Source organism: Eumetopias jubatus, unplaced genomic scaffold (assembly GCF_037043125.1).
Source record: "Eumetopias jubatus isolate StellerSeaLion01/CBP00866 unplaced genomic scaffold, mEumJub1_p1.0 scaffold_16, whole genome shotgun sequence".
Taxonomy (NCBI): domain Eukaryota; kingdom Metazoa; phylum Chordata; class Mammalia; order Carnivora; family Otariidae; genus Eumetopias; species Eumetopias jubatus.
This window is the reverse complement of record NW_028274822.1, coordinates 74,805,116-74,821,100: the sequence shown is the minus strand read 5'-3', so window position 1 is coordinate 74,821,100 and position 15,985 is coordinate 74,805,116. Positions and strand designations below refer to the sequence as shown.

Here is a 15,985-nt window from a genome sequence, read left to right as displayed (position 1 = left end):
TTGGTCCCCAAACTGCTTATTCGAATTTCTTCTCTCTGAGGGACGTCCTGGCCTGGCCTCTAGTGTGGAAGGGGCTTCTGGAAGCTGGACGTTCTCTCTGGAACAGGAGCTCAGGTCTCCCGTCTTCAGCGGGAACATGCAGTCTTGGGTTCACTGCCCCTCGTGCAGGAAAGAAGACAGTGCCAGTTTTCCAGACTTTTCTGACGTTCTTGCCAGCTAAGAAATGCTCCCAGCTGCTGCCTACCATGACCAGGACATTTCTGCATATCGATGGGTCTGCGTTCTGCTCTGCTTGTCTGGAGCTGAGTGATGGGAACCCACTTGGGACCCGGCTGAAGCTCTAGTTCATCACCACTTTCTTAGCGGACCTCATTTTTCCCTCTGGAGCTGGCCTGGACACAAAGAAATGCAGCTAAGGTTGGAAGTTCAGACCGCCGCTCATGACCCCCGCTGCTCTGGGACAACCCGAGACCAGGGCGACCAAGAGCAGGCTCTAGGGCCAGAGAGGCACGGCCCCAAGGCCCCCAGGTGGGAAAGCCGAGGCCCCAGAGAGGTCCTCACAGCCACTCCCCGAATCTCTTCCAGGTCATTCCTGCACAGGACCACGCACTATGGCCTCAGACCACCAGACTCAAGCGGGCAAACCACAGCCCCTCAACCCCAAGGTGGGTACCATGGTGGGAGAGGGCAGGGGGGCAAGCAGAGCACCTCTCCCAGACTCCGTTTCTCTTCCGGAATGTCGAGTTGGCATCTTTCTTCCTGAAGCTCCCCCTCTCTGGACTTCGGTCTCCCCCACTTGCACACAGGGGTGCTGACTCCGAAGGCCCCTCCCAAACCCACGACCGGCGCGCCGAGATTCCTGACACCGGCCTCCAGCGTTGGTGACTTAAGTGTCTCTGCTTTACCCTGTACCCCAATGCCCATGGGGGGCTCCCCACAGCTGGGGCGGACCCACAGTCCAGTGTGAGAGGGGGCCTGTGAACGGGAGGGGAGGTAGGATTCCTGACCTGGAGACCCAGGCCAGTCACGTGCCTCTCTGAACCTCAGTTCCCTCCTTGGTAAGATGGGGACAACTGGATTCGTGGTGCGGGGTGGGTGTGAAGAGGCTAAGGAAACCAGCTCAGCCTGGCGTGTGGTGTGTCCACCTAATACCAGTTGTTATTGCCCGCTTTGCTTCCTTGTCCTTCCCGCCCTCCTAGGATCCTGGCGGGGGGCATCCTAGCCCAGTGGCCGGGGGCTCATCCTACCCAATCTGTACCCAACCCTCTACCAGCAACCATCCACCTGGTCGCCTCCGCCTGGCTCCCTCCTGTGGCCCTCTGCTTCAGGGGCCCCTGGCCTGGCATTGCCCTTTGGTCTGACATGGGGCCTCCCCAGCCTGGGGAAGCTTGAGCGGACGCAGCCCCCCACCCACTAACCCCATTCTTACTTTCTAGAGGAAAGGCAGACAACAAATAAGCAAATCTAGGACTTCGAGGAGTTGGAAGTGTTTCAGGAAACATGAAACAGGGGAAGGGGTGCAGAGAGTCAGGATGAATGAGGCAAGGCGGTGTTAGCAGAGGTGATCAGGGAGGCCTCTCTGAGGGAGGTGGCATTAGCGTGGAGACCCGAGTGACCAGCCATGTGAGTCAGGCGGGGGTAGGGGAGAACATTCCAGGCGGAGGGCGCAGCGAGTGCAAAGGCCCGGAAGTGGGAACGAGTTGCGTGAGTCTGAGGACGAGCACAAAGGCCTCTGCGCTGTGTTCAGAGCCGCGCTGTCCCCTAGACAGAGAAAGCCAGCCACGCATGCGATTTAACCCGTCCTAGCAGCCACGCTAAACAAAGGACAAAGAAGGCACAGGAGAAATTAACTCTCGTATTCTAGTCCGTTAAACCCGACACAGCCTCTTGTCGAATCAATAGAATCATTATAAGAAAGCAATTTTTGATTCTTCCCTTCCTATTCTGAATCTTCAAAAATCCGATGGGTCGCCTCCGTGATAGCATCTGCATTTGGACTGATCGAGCACGTCGCGCAGACAGGTAGCTAACGGCCGTGCATTGGGCAGCGCACGTTTAGAGGATTAGATATTGTGTAAAATGTTGAGCCCCCGTGGGGTGATAAAAAACAATAGCAGTAATACTAGTCCTGAGCTTCTGGGCTCTCCGAGGCCTTGCGTGAGGTTGCTGACCTTCCTTGTCCTCCCTGCTGCAAGTCCTTGTCTCCCAGGCCGGGGTAATCAGCACCGAGTCCCTAACGTATCTGTTCTTGAGTGTTCCCAGGATGCTGCAAAAGAAGCATGATTCCCCCATTTTACAGATGGGCTAGCTGAGGCCGGAAGCAACCAGGTTGCTTCCTAAGGTTGTGCAGCCGGATGCGACGGGGTGACATCAGAGCCCGTGGCTCCTGACCCTCCTGTGGTCAAGTGAGTGACCGTAAAGGCTGGACTGAGCCCATGGAATTTGTCTCGGAGCCCCGTTGGGCCTCCCCGTCCTGGCTTTATCTCGCTAATCCCCGGCCTGGGAGAGAGGGACATGTCTACCCAGCCAGTGCTGACCGTGGGGATGGCGCAGCTGCCCCTCCTGGGGCCTACCTCTTCACCCGGGGCAGCTCCTTGGGGAAGTGTGGCCACAAAACCTCTGCGCCTCCAAATGTGCTCTGCAATCAGGGAAGGTGGCAGCTGGTCTCCTAGTTAGTGCTCTTGGGGGACCCCTTCAACCTCCCTGATGGGGATCTCGCTGACCCCCTTCCCTGGGCTGCTGAGAGCTCCAGGTGAGGCAGAGGGAGTGGAGCCCCTTTAAGAAGCATCCCAGCGGAGGTCAGAGGGGACCCGCAGAGCCAGGGATGAAATGGGGTTACATGTGTAGGGTGGTGGGCTGGCTCTAGCAGAAGAGAAGCCCTACCTCACCCGTGAGCTCGTTAGAAATGCCGCATCTGGGGCCGCACCCCGCGACGTGCTGTCTCAGAAACCACGTCTCACCGAGATCCCAGGGGCTTTGTGTGCACGTGAGTTTGCAAAGTGCTGCCCCTATGGAAACGGCATCAGACAAACTTGGACTCCAACCTCAGCTCTACCACTTAGGCACCCGGGCTCTGTAGGACGTCCCTTAATTCACAGGTGTCTGCCTCCCACACACGGAGCAAACACTGTGTGAGAACCGTTACGCTTCTCTGAATCCTTCCAGCAGCCCCATGAGGTAGGTTCTGTCATTTCCCATTTCACAGGTGGAGCAACTGAGGCTCAGTGAGGGGAAGTTCTGGCTCAAGGTCTCACAGCTGGTAACTGGCAGAGCCAGGGCTGTCTGACTTCGTGTTGGGTCGGTGACTCCCAAGGGAGGAGCCCAGCAGCATCCCCGGAGGCTCTCAGAGCCCCCTCCTCACCCCCAATGCCCTGCTTCCCACTTCCCCATGATGATGGGTCCGACCCTCTTCTCCTGTTGCAGATCATCATCTTTGAGCAGGAGAATTTCCAGGGCCACTCGCATGAGCTCAGCGGGCCCTGCCCGAACCTGAAAGAAACTGGCGTGGAGAAGGCAGGCTCTGTCCTGGTGCAGGCTGGACCGTATGTACTGGGGGTGGGGGGGAGGGGGAGGGGAGGGCTCACCTGGTTGGGCGCCACCAGGGTGAGGCACCTGGGCTGTGGAGCTGGGGGGATCTACCCTCATTGTGCCCCGGGAATGTGCGATTTGGTGGCTGGCAGCCTCTGGAGAGAATTTGTGCTTTGGGGTCAGATACAGCTGGGTTCAAATCCAGGCTCCACCACTTTCAGGCTGTGTGACGCTGCGCCAACAACTTCCCTTTCTGAACCTTGGCTTTCCTCCTCTGTGGATAAAGCTTGACCCCAAGGCCAGCCACTTCCTCAAGGCAGGGAGATGACACAGTGACTCTCATGGACTTTTCTAGAGCTGCCAATCTCTGGCTCTGGGAGTGTCCTCCCTCTCTTGTGAGGTTTAAAGCCAGATGTCCTTCCCCAATCCCCTTCCCCAATCCTGGCCATACTGGATCTCAGCAGATTCTCTGGCACATTTGGAGGCCAGCAGCCTTGGGTCCCTGACCCCGGAGAGAAGGGGACGTACCTGGTAGGATATGACCCTGCTCTGCTCATGGCGCATAGCTCAGCACAGCCCACAGGGGCCCGTTCCTTGTGGTTCCCTGACCTCTCCTTCTCTGCAAGAGCCTCAGGAATCAGGGGTGGCCACCCATGACCCCCTCCCAAGAGGTCAGGGATCCTGGTGGGGTTGGGGATCCCGGGTGACCCACCCCACAGCTCAAGGTTCTCAGGGAATTCTGCAGAGTGCAATGATGTCACTCGAGTCAGAGTCTGCGGGTGTGGAGAACCCGGCTGAAGGAACGGCCCCGTCCGACCTCCATTATCCGACACGCTCTGGGCATCTGGTGCGCCCGGGAGCATGTCTTCCCCTGCAAGTGACGTTTTGACCATTTAAACACTGTATCTGATTCTCAGTTGCCTTTTTATGTTAACATTTGGATGGAAGAATTTCTCACATGGACTTGACTTGACCCCCTTCTGCTTTCCTTTTTTTTTTTTTTTTAGAAATAGAATATTGATATTTTTATTAAGGATTGTTGATGGTTCCCAACTGAGTTCTGGATCACTTGGAGGTGTCTGGAGTTTGATGGGGGAGATGGGCAGGTGTGAGCCCCAGGAGCTCGAGCGACTAGCCAGGGTCCTGCCAGGAGAAGCTTCGGGGCTGGCCTGACCTGCCCTCCCTCTGTCTCCCCTGCAGCTGGGTGGGCTATGAACAAGCCAACTGCAAGGGTGAGCAGTTTGTATTCGAGAAGGGCGAGTACCCCCGCTGGGACTCATGGACCAGCAGTCGGAGGACGGACTCCCTCAGCTCCCTGAGGCCCATCAAAGTGGTGAGCCTCCTGCCGATTCTTGCTGCCTCCTCTCTTTGCCATCTTGGATCCGGGGCTCTAGGGACCAGGGTGGAGCCTTCACCTCCGGCAGTGTGCGAACTTCTGACGGGCGGGGCACACTTCCTGGCTGTGTGACCTAGCATAAGTCGTTCACATCCCTGGGCCTCAGTTTCCCCATCTGTAAAATGGAGATATTCAGATCTACTGCCCTGAGATTCCTGGGGTTAGAACCCATCACAGATCAATTGCTTGATGAATGGTAGCCATCCTAACTGTGAAAAGAAAATCTGGGATTGGGTGTGGAAGAAAAGGTGGGTTAGCTCGTGTTCATAACTCATGGCGGCGGGACCTTCTGGTGCTTCTCTGATCCTGATTTTTACTAGAACGCGAACTCTTAGGGAGGGCCCAGGGCCTGGTAACGCTTGGGTCCACTCCCAAGCCTCCCCAAGGCAGGCCAGCTCTCCCCAGAGCTTGACGGAAGATTGGAGAACTTTGGACTTAGCATCCCATGGACCTGGGTTCCTACGTTGGCTCTGGCGCTCCCAGCTGTGTGACCCTGGGCAGGTGGCTTTACCTCTCTGAGCCTCGGTTTTCTCATCTGCCAGATTGCATAAGAGTCTTTAAAGGATTAAAGGGGATGACTAAGAAAGATATCACAGGAACAGGAGGATGAGAGGAGGTGTGGCAAGGAAGGAAAGCCAAAATATCTCACGTGCTTGCTTGGGGCCCCTACCCATGTGTAGATCAGGGCTGCCATTTTTGTTTTTGTTTTTGTTTTTTTTTATAGGGAGCTGAGGGAAAATGACACATCAGAATTGAATGTGCCTTAAAGTGTAGACTCTGAAGTGTCACATGAAGACAGCCCAGTGGGACCCCAACAAACGGCCCGTGTTTAACTGCTGTTGTTGGAGACAATTGGGTGGCAGGGTTACAGAGCAAGAAGTCTATAGGTGGATTGTGCTGGTCCCAATGCTGGGGCATCTGGATGGGTGGGAAGGCTCACCCTGGCCTCCTCTCCCACACTCACTTTCCCCGCTCCCTATCAACAGGACAGCCAAGAGCACAAGATCATCCTCTACGAAAACCCCAACTTCACGGGGAAGAAGATGGAAATCATAGACGATGATGTGCCCAGTTTCCATGCCCACGGCTACCAGGAGAAGGTGTCGTCAGTGCGGGTGCAGAGTGGCACGTGAGTGGAGACCCAGCCCCGGCTCCCCCTGCCCAAGGAGCCCAGACTGCTGGGGTCCTGAGTCCCGCTCTGTCCTGGACCCTGCTGATCTGGTATACTTGCGACCTCAGTCTTCCCTTTGGAAAGTGGGCATGGAAATCATGCGCTTGTCTGTGGCTTTCAGCCCCTGTGGTCCCGTCCAGATCTGCCTTTTGGCCAATACCCTACCTCTGGGGGAGAGAAGGCATGGCCTTAACCTCAGTCCCCAGGAGCAGGACCGTGAACGTTAGTGGGGTGCAGATGAGGCAGAGGCAGGGGGAACGGAAGGGTAGAGATGAGTTGAGTGGTCTTAACAGAGCTGTGAGTGGCAGGAAGTCCAGCCAATGTTGTTTCTTTACTGCATGAGTCCCTGAGTTTAGAAACAGGATGTGTCATTTCCCATTGAATTAAACTTCCTTGGTACATAGACTCTGGCCATAATCCATGGGAATTTCTCCTTGTGCAAAACTTCGATTCTCTGGGGGTCCGCAGATGGGCTACGGGCAGTGGTGAGCTGGAGCCAGCTTGTACCACCCTGCAAGAGCCGATTCCTCAATTTTCAGAATTTTTGTGAGCTGGTTGTTGAATCCTCGGTAGCTCAAAAATCGGCCGTAGTGGAAGTATTTACACCACAGAACTTGGAATATGTTACAAATCAAGACCCCCTTTCCCTCCAGAGAGCTGGTTAAGCAACATGTACTGGCTTTCTGGGGTTCATCGGGCTCCTAAAAGAGTGTGAAAGTTCTGTGTTCGTGGTCCTTTTCATTTATTTATTCATTCATTATTCAGTGTGTTGAGTGCCACCACGTGCCAGGCATCATGTTTGGTGCTCAGTATGTCAAGGTAGATTAAAGAGACCTGGCTTCTGCTCCGTAGAGCTAACAGCCTCGTTGGGGTCAATAGTTAATAATTTAAGAATCCACCACAAATCTGGACTTCCTCCCTGAAGAAGGGACTCTTGAACTCAGATCCCAAGAAAGAGTAGGAAGTGCGGGTGTAAAAGAGAGGAAGGAAGGTCATTCGAGACAGAGAACAGCATGGACAAAGGCCCTGTGGTTGGAGGAGCCTGGTGAGTCTGAGCGACTCTACAAACTCTAGACTGCTAATGCACAGAGATATAAGGACACAAGACCAAGAGGTAGACCTGCAGGTGCACACAGGGGTTGGCCAGGCAGGTCCTTGTTGGCCAGGACTTAGTAACATTTTGGGGCAAAGAAACTGTAACTTTCATTAGGTGCTCCCAAGAGTGAAGGACCCCCTCATAGATGGTGATGACTTCACATGACAAAGGGATTACAGAGGGTTCCTAGGACCTAGGCTATTCTCCTTTGGCCTTACAGCCAGGCATGGCATTGGGATGAAGATGGAGAGAGGCAGTTAAGAGACCTGTCTTATTCTAGGCTTCAGTGGGCTTGAGATCACCCCTTCCTCTGAGCCCAGTATCAGGCCTTCAGTCCAAAGTTGCTTCAGTAGGTAGTGAGCTCCCCATCAAGAGAAGGAAGAAAGCAGAGGCTGGATGCCAGAAGAGTGGCGTTCCTGCTCAACAATCAGGAAGTGAGAAGTGACTGGGAACTCCCCCCTTCCTAATGGCTTAAGGATGCTCTCCTTCTCTCTCTCTCTCTCTCTCTCTCCCCGTCTGCTTCTCCTCTGTCCTCCACACCCCCTCCTCACCTCTGGCCTGCAGGTGGGTCGGCTACCAGTACCCTGGCTATCGCGGGCTGCAGTACTTGCTGGAGAAGGGAGATTACAAGGACAGCGGGGACTTTGGGGCTCCCCAACCCCAGGTGCAGTCCGTGCGCCGCATCCGCGACATGCAGTGGCACCAACGGGGCGCCTTCCACCCCTCCAACTAGTGCCCCCCTTTTCCTCCTTCCCAGGGGCTTGGTCTGCTGCCCAGGACCCCCCACCCCAGACCTCCTGGCGAGTGAATAAAGTGTGACTTGCAATTTGTGTGTTGCATTGCTTTTTATCTCCAATGGGAACTGGAGTGGGTGTTGGGTGCGTGCGTGCGTGCTTGTGTGTGTGTGTGTGTGTGTGAGAGAGAGAGAGAGAGAGAGAGAGAGAGAGAGAGAGAGAGACTGAGAGAAATAGAACCAGACAGTGTCTGGGCTGGGGTAAGTCTGCAGAGCCCTCACGGAGACTCTATATAACTACTTGGCTGTGTGACCTTGGGCATAATGTCCAACCTCTCTGAGCCTTTGTTTCTTTGCCTGGCTTACAACCACTTTTGCCCCATGAGTGGCTGCTTGGCTGACCTCCTAGCTCCCTTTTCCATGGTGGTTGAGAACCGCCACTCGCGGAGGCACATGGAGGATGCTCCAGTCCCTAAAAATGTATCTGCTGCCTGCCATTCCCACATTAGTGTGCAATCACCTTGAGCCTGGCAGTTTTCTTAGATCAGCCGGAGGAACCAAAAACCCTGCAATCTCACCCCGTCCCAGAGACAAGTCTTAATTACATGTTTCTGCATTTGTGTGTTCCTTGCTCCTTCTGTGCATCATTTGGTGGGCTTGATCACTTAGCATCACGGTCAGCCTGGATTCTAATGGCTGTTCCAGAGCCCTGACCAGTGATCTGGCCTCAGAGAAGTCAGTTTGCATCTCAGAGCCCCCATCTTTGTACCTGGGGAAAAAATAGCACCTCCCTAATCTGGTTTTGGTGGAGATGAAATGAGATAACTCAGGCATTCTCCGGATAACTGGTCATCATTTGCTGGTTATCTGTATTACAAATATCCACTCCCAGAGGGCAGCTTCTTCTCACTTTGGATTCAGTATCTTTTGATGTAGTGGTTTTAAATTTTAATGTCATCTAACATCAATCTGTTCCTTTATAGTCTGCACCTCCCCTGTCTTCTTTAAGAAATTCTTTCTAACCCCAGGTCACAAATATATACTCCAATATTTTTTTTTTTCCTGAAAGTTCGCAAGTTGTGCTCCTCACATGTAAGTTCTCAATCCTTCTGGAGCTGATTTTTGTGTACAGCATGTGGCAGGGATCTAGGTTCTTTCCGGATCTCCCTTTTTCCACTTTGGGCCACTGGGGTGCAGGAATCATTTCTTGAGAAGTCCATTTCCCCCACTGCGGAACAATGCTACCTCTGTCTCATATTGGATTGGCACATATGCTCATGGAGAGCCAACCCTGCTGACACCTTGACCTTGGACTGCCAGCACACAGCATTGTGAGAGAATAAATTCCTATTGTTTAAGCCACTCTGTTTGGGACAATTTGCGATGGCATCCCTAGGACACTAATGCAGTGATGGCAGAGGAAGGGGCCAAGGACACCAAGAGAAGGCAGGGAGACTGCCTGGGGCATCACACCTCCCAAAGAAGTAGGGCTGTTGAAGGAAGAGTTGACATTTTCCAGGCGAATCTTGGGGAGAAAAATCTTGGCAAAGGGAACAGAATATGCAAAGTTAGGGATGAACATTGTGTGTTCCAGTGTTTTAGGCATAATGGGCACTTCAGGGCATGGAAACTTTGAAAGTTGGCTAAGCACAGAGTCCTGAGAGATTGCATGATGATGATGGTGATGATGATGACGATGATGATGATGATGATGATGTGTGGTAGGTGGCACCAAGAGGGTTTCCACTCATCTATTCCTTCATATCAACCTACCCAAAACTTAGTGGTAAAACAACAATCATTTGTTTCACTCACATGTGTCATTTGGGCAGGACCCAGTGGGGACAGCTCATCTCTGCTCCCAGTGGAGTCATCTAGGGTAGCTCAAAGCCCGGGGGTGAGTCCCATGGCTGGGTATTGGTGCTGGCTGTTGGCTAGGACCTCAACTATGGCTCTCAGATCAGAACCCCCCCACATACATGTGGACACTCCGTGCAACCACTTCACTTCCCCACAGCATGGTAGCTGGGTTCTAAGAGCAAGTGTCCCCAGAGGAAGGTGGAAGCTTCATGGCATTAAGACAGCCTCAGAAGTCATACAGCATCACTTCTTCCATACTCTATTGGAAGGGGGGGGTCACATAGGTGGACCCAAGTTGGAGGGGAGGAGACAAAGTCCCCACCAGTAAAGAGAGGAAGGTCAGTGTATGGGAGGAGATCTATTACCATGGCCATCTTTACAAAACACACTCTGCCAAGGGGAAGGAGACACGGGGAATGGGCTTTGACAAGGCAGAACAGATAGCCAGGGTCCACACGACCATGGGTGGGACACTCTCTGAGCCCCTCGTCCTCCTCAGTGAAAGAACAAGGCTGGACAGGATGGCCGGTTGGGGTCACTCTCCTCCTCTGTTGCTTTGATTGTTTCTACTTGTCTTTGTGTTTCCTTGTCTCTCTCTATCTCTATTTTCCTCTATCTCTATCTTTATCTCTCTTGGGACTTTATCTTTGCTGCTATCACTGCCTCTTTCTCTTTGTTTCTGTTTGTTTCTATCTCCCGGTTCCTTCCCTAACCCTCCCCTTCATCCTCGCCGCCTCTCTCTGTCAAGCGGGGGCTGAGCTCTGTGGGTCCCTTTCCCCACCCCGCCAACACCTCCAAGCGTGGACCCCTCTGCCTCCGCTCAGGTCTCCCCAGGGCCACCCCCTAGGCGCAATCCCGCCTCCAGCCACCAGGTGTCAGCAGAGCGTCATCCTCAGGCTCCCTCGCCAGGGGGCCAGCTGTTCGGCCCCTGATTGGAGCCGAGCCCTGTCAGTCATAGCGGCTGCCAGAGCTGGGCGGGGCCTCAGGGCCTCTCCCAGGACAGTGGGGCAACCGAGGCTCCGGAGAGCGAGATCTCACTGAACAGTGACAGAGCAGCGACAGGTCTTACGGTCCTGTTCCTTTCTGCAGCTCTCCTCCCCAAAGCTTGCTGGGAGGGGAAACAAACTCAGCGCCAATTCTTTGCATGAGGAAGGTGCTTCCAAATCACCGTCTCTCCCACTGTCCCTGGAAGCAAATAGCAAAGCCTCATCCTGCCACTCAGACGTATGGCTTAGAGTAGACGCTCGGTGCCTCAGTTTCCCCTAAGATGAGGGAAACACCAGCGCCGGCTTATAAGGCTGCAGTGAGGATTCAGTGAGATGTCATGCGTGGTCTTTGGGGCAATGCCAGCCACAGGCAGGGAGTCAGTAAATGAACCCAGTGTGACAAGTGCTAAGGGGGAGGCTATGATATCGTGGGTGAGGTCAGGGAAGGCCCCTGGGAGAAGTCTTTCAAGCTGGGTTTTGTAGGACGAGTAGGAGTTCGTCCGGTGGCACAGGACGGAAGGGCTTCAGCACATTCACTCGCCAGTTTGCTCGTTCACTCCCATCTTCTTCCTCCTGCTTCTCTGTTCTCTTCCCGGGCCTCGCTCTTCCTCTCCTGCCCTCTCCCTCTGCTTCCTCCTTCTTTGTCCTTCCTCTCCCTTTTCCTCCTATTGCTCTGAATTCCCTTTGCCCCACCTTTTCTTCATTCCCCACCTCGCTCTTTCCTTTACCTCTTCACCTCCTCACCGTGGGCCAGGGATCTGTGTTTCACTGATGCAAGGCCAAGATGAGAATCACTGCTCTAGGGTTTTGTATTTCTGCAAAAAGTTTACCTTTCTGCGTCTTTCTTTAAAATAGGCAGACGTTCATGAACACTTTATGACTAAACCTGTTATTGCAGGAAGTTACTTTTCTTTTTCCTTTAAAGAAGACAGACTAGGGGCGCCTGGGTGGCTCAGACGGTTAAGCGGCTGCCTTCGGCTCAGGTCATGATCCCGGGGTCCTGGGATCGAGCCCCACATTGGGCTCCCTCTCGAGCTTGCTTCTCCCTCTCCCTCTGCCTCTGTCTGCCGCTCCCCCTGCTTGTGCTCTCTCTCTGTCAAATAAAAAAATAAAAAATCTTTAAAGAAAAAAAAAAGAAAGAAAGAAAAGAAGACAGACTTGAGTGGATTGGGATCTCCTTTCTCTACATTAATCCAGGAACGAGGAAAAGACCAGCCAGGTGGACCTCACTGCCATTTCCAAGGCAGCAGTCAGAAGTTTGGGTCCAAAATATCAATCTAAATATTGGTCAAATCCTTTTTCCCCCTCAAACAGTAGCAGGTGCTTTATTTTTTTTAACGTTAATTATTATTATTTTTAGTAATCTTTATACCCAACATGGGGCTCGAACTCACGACCCCAAGATCATGAGTCGCACGCTCTTCCAACTGAGCCAGCCAGGCACCCTGAGTGGGTACTTTATATTCATGATTATCACTGACTTGTTCCATCTTCATATAATGGTCCGCTCGTCAGGCCCTCCCATGAGCCCCTCACCTTCATGACAGATGCAATTGTAATTATTCACAATGTGTTTGGCCCTGCTTCCCAACTGGACTGGAGACTTCACGAGGACAGGGAAGGGGGTCCTGCTCACAACTCCACGCTGCCCCACCAGCGCGCCCACACAGCCCCCTCCACCCCCCGTCAGTCGGTGCATTGGCTGGGCTCATGCGTGGTGCCCTTCCTGCTTCCCTCGGAGAAGCTTTCCCTGATCCCCTGCTCCTCCAGGTTAGTCCTCAAATGCTCATGTAGCCTGTGTAATAGGGAGGAAACACTGACCTGCCAAAAGAGCTCTATGTACTGGATCTCCGATCTCCACCGAGGGGAGCCGGACCAGGGCGGCCCGATTCCAGTTTCCTCCGTGCCCGGCATGGGGTAGCCCGACCCTAAATGACTGTCTGCATGAATGCATGGGCAAATGCAGTGTTCCCAACTTACATAGTTCTTCTTCTGAGCTCCTCTCCTCTCCCCCAAGTCCACCCACAAATGCCCACCTCACACTCATCACGATGGTAGCTCAATGGTTAGTTGGGTAGCTAGGTAATTACTTATGTAATGCTGGTTTTCCATTAGAATGGAAGCTCTAAGACATGCCTCAGTGTCGCTGGTACCACGACCGGGTTCATGGTGGGCGTTCAGGGATTGCTGGCCGCTTTACTCACTCTCTGACCTGCAACAGCCTGTGGGTTGTTCCCATTTTGCAGATGAGCACTGAGGCTCAGAGAGGGGGCTGTGGCTTGCAGGAGGCCACACTGGTAAGAAGGGAGAAAGCTGGAGTCTAAACCCAGGGCTCTCTCTAACCCTGGGTCAGCAGCCTCTCTGGAAGGTAAGGGGATTGCCCTTTGGAGCTTCCAGTACTAGAGACGCTGATGGGCAGGGCACCCTGACCCCGGCTGTAAGAAGAGTCCTTTCCTTGCCCCTCTTCCCTTGGGTCTTTGATGCTGGCTGGCTGGCTTGTCCCCGCATCCTGGGGCTGCCGACACAGGCTCTGTGGGGTGTGCAGGCTGGAAGCCAGGCCATGGTTGGCATGGCAACATATTCTGAAAACCGAGGGTTTGCTCCCATCATAAGGAGGTAGTTCAGTGGTGATGGACTTGGTATCAGGAAGCTTTGGCCACACTGTCCCGAAGGAAATGCCTAGAAGGGGAAGGGTGTATGATTTCCCTGTGTTGGTCTTCTGAATTTCCATCACCCTTTCGACCTTCTGAACTTCCGTTAAATCCACCCACTTGTCAGCCATCCCCCGACCCAGGTTGGTACCCGCCCTTGTCCACACAATCCCAACAGCCTTCTTAAGGGTCTCCCCGTGCCCCCTCCGTGCACTACAGTCCACACAGCCGTCAGAAGGATCTTCTCCAAATGCAGCTCCGATCTTGACACCCTCTTCCTTAACCTGCAATGGCTCCCCATTGCCCTCAGGATGAAGACCCTGGTCCCTGACTCCCAACACCTTCAAGGACTAATTCCCACTTCATGTCAGCAGCCTCCTCCTACACAAATACACTAGTTCTTTCTTGTCCTTTGCACCCATCATGAGCCCTCCAGCCACAGGGTGTCCCCAGTTGGCCTAATGAGCCCCTACACGGTCTTCAAACCTCAGCTCGGTGTCTTCCCTGGCTTTACTGGCCAGGCCAGTCCTCTGATGACACCCACTTTTCTGCTCTGCTCACCTATCTCCTGAAGGCCTAATCCCACATGCTGTCTTATATTTCTTTGTCTGATTCCTTGATTCATCTCCATTCCCTCTTTGACTCAAGTCTCCTTGTGTGCAAGAGCCAGGTCTAATTTAGCATTCCGTATATCCAAAAGCTTGGTACATGCATGCTTGAGACTTGATAGATATTTATAGAATGAATGGATGAATGAATGAATGGTCAAACCCCGAGATTAGGGACCAACCAATAGGACAGTCTCCTTAGGATCAGTCATGTCCAGGCAGAAGGCCATGGAAAATTCAGACTGTCAGTCCAATGAAAATCAGGCACCAGGAGGAAAAACTTGTCTTGCTCTCTTGACATGTGCCCACCCCACCCCCATCTTCTGAAGCCAACTCATTGTTCAGGCTCCTTCGGAAACGCTTCCTCCTCCTTGAGTCAGTGCCAATTGCCCAGTAGTCCCTTCTGAAGCACAGACCCCGGGATCAGTTGCACGGTGAGATGTGACTGACTCCTGACTCCTCATAGCTGTGTGCCTTAAGCAACTGAGCCTCAGTGTTCTCATCTGAAAACAGGGTGCACGAGGCTTATTTGTGCCTCAGAAGCGTGGGCTCGGAGCTGGGTGCCTTGTTGCTGCAAAAGTAACCTAACTTCCCTCTTTTAAATTTTCAATGCTCCTCCAACCTCAGGGCTACCAGGAGGTTCCAGTTGTTTCAGTCTAGAGAGTGCCTCTCTGCACCAATGTGTGTGCGCACACACATGAGCAGCCCGACTTTCTTGCTTCCTTCCCTTAGTTCTGGAAAGAGGCAATGGAAGGGACTTTGGGGTGCATTTGCTGCCTGTGGTCTTTGGGCTTGAAGCCTTGGAGAGAGGGGAGGGGGAGGGGTGGGCAGGGAGGGCTGTGCCCCTGGGCAGGTGCCCCTGTGCTCAGCCAGAGGGACGCCTGTGGGCTAAACAAGAGGACAGTGTCAGTTTGTCCTTTTGTTTTATTCAACTGTTTGGGGGGGGCATGCATTTGGTTTTGAGTGAAAAGAGCTGACTTTTACCCTCAATTTTACATGCAAAGCTGTTAACCAGCAGACAGACTTCAGGAAGTTAGGGAGGGGAAGTGGGGAAGGGCCCATCCCCCAATTTTTTGGCACAGAGCTTCAGGCTCCCCCCTCCCCCCCCCCCCCGCAGCCTTGTGCACCTGGGTGAAGAGTCTGGCTTTGGGCATCATGGGGGCAAGGCTAGTGGGGAGGTGGGGAGGGCTTTCCAGGACAAGGGCGTCACGAGTGCAAAATGATCCAGGTGAGAAAAACTTTAATAGTGGAAGGGAAATGTCGGTGGTTTTGCGGGCATGAACTGGGGCATCTGTGGGGCGCAGGAGGAAGAGCAGTGGGAGGTAAGGCTGGTCAGGTAGCCGCACCGGGAGTATGGAGGTACACGGTGACCGCAGAAAGAAGTTGGGGCTTGATCCTGAGGGCACTGGGGAGCCATGGGAGGGTTCTGAGCAAGGGAGTGACACCATCTGATTGGCACTGGAGAACACTCCCTCTGGCTAGTGTGTGGAGTTGGGGAACGTGCAGAGAGGCAGAAGCTGTTTTCTTTAAATGAAGGAGGCCAACAGCTTGTACTCCTGGGTGGGGGTGCGCTGAGGGTTGGGGTGGGACTTCTCCCGTGCACCCACTCCTCGGAAGGGGCCCTTGGAAGCTTTGCGGTCTACCGGAGCTCCATTCGATCCAGTCCTTTCTACTTCTCAAAGCACATCTGTTCCTTTCTTTTTTCAGACGTTTCTCTCATAAGAAGGAAAATGTTACAGATACGGTGCTGCACACCTCCCCCCAACCATTCCCTTCCCTCCCCTGCCTTAATGTACCCCCGCGTTATCTTTTTTTTCCCCAGTTCATTTTTTTACAACTCTTACTATATGTTTATATCCATCATGTTGTAACATGTAGTAGATTTAGATCCTTCATAGTAACTGGTGTGGAGTGCTTTACAGTGTACACATAATGCAAGTTGCTGACCGAGTCCCA

The 15,985-nt window shown here is 53.4% G+C and overlaps 1 protein-coding gene across 1 annotated transcript; it reads left to right on the top strand.

The window, feature by feature from the left end:
• The first annotated feature begins 611 nt into the window (after positions 1 to 611).
• Positions 612 to 7,924, top strand: CRYBB2 (crystallin beta B2). Its single transcript, XM_028124615.2, has 5 exons — positions 612 to 665; positions 3,424 to 3,542; positions 4,729 to 4,861; positions 5,911 to 6,053; positions 7,756 to 7,924. The coding sequence occupies exons 1-5, from the start codon at positions 612 to 614 to the stop codon at positions 7,922 to 7,924; spliced, it is 618 nt and encodes a 205-aa protein (XP_027980416.2).
• Positions 7,925 to 15,985: the final 8,061 nt, after the last annotated feature.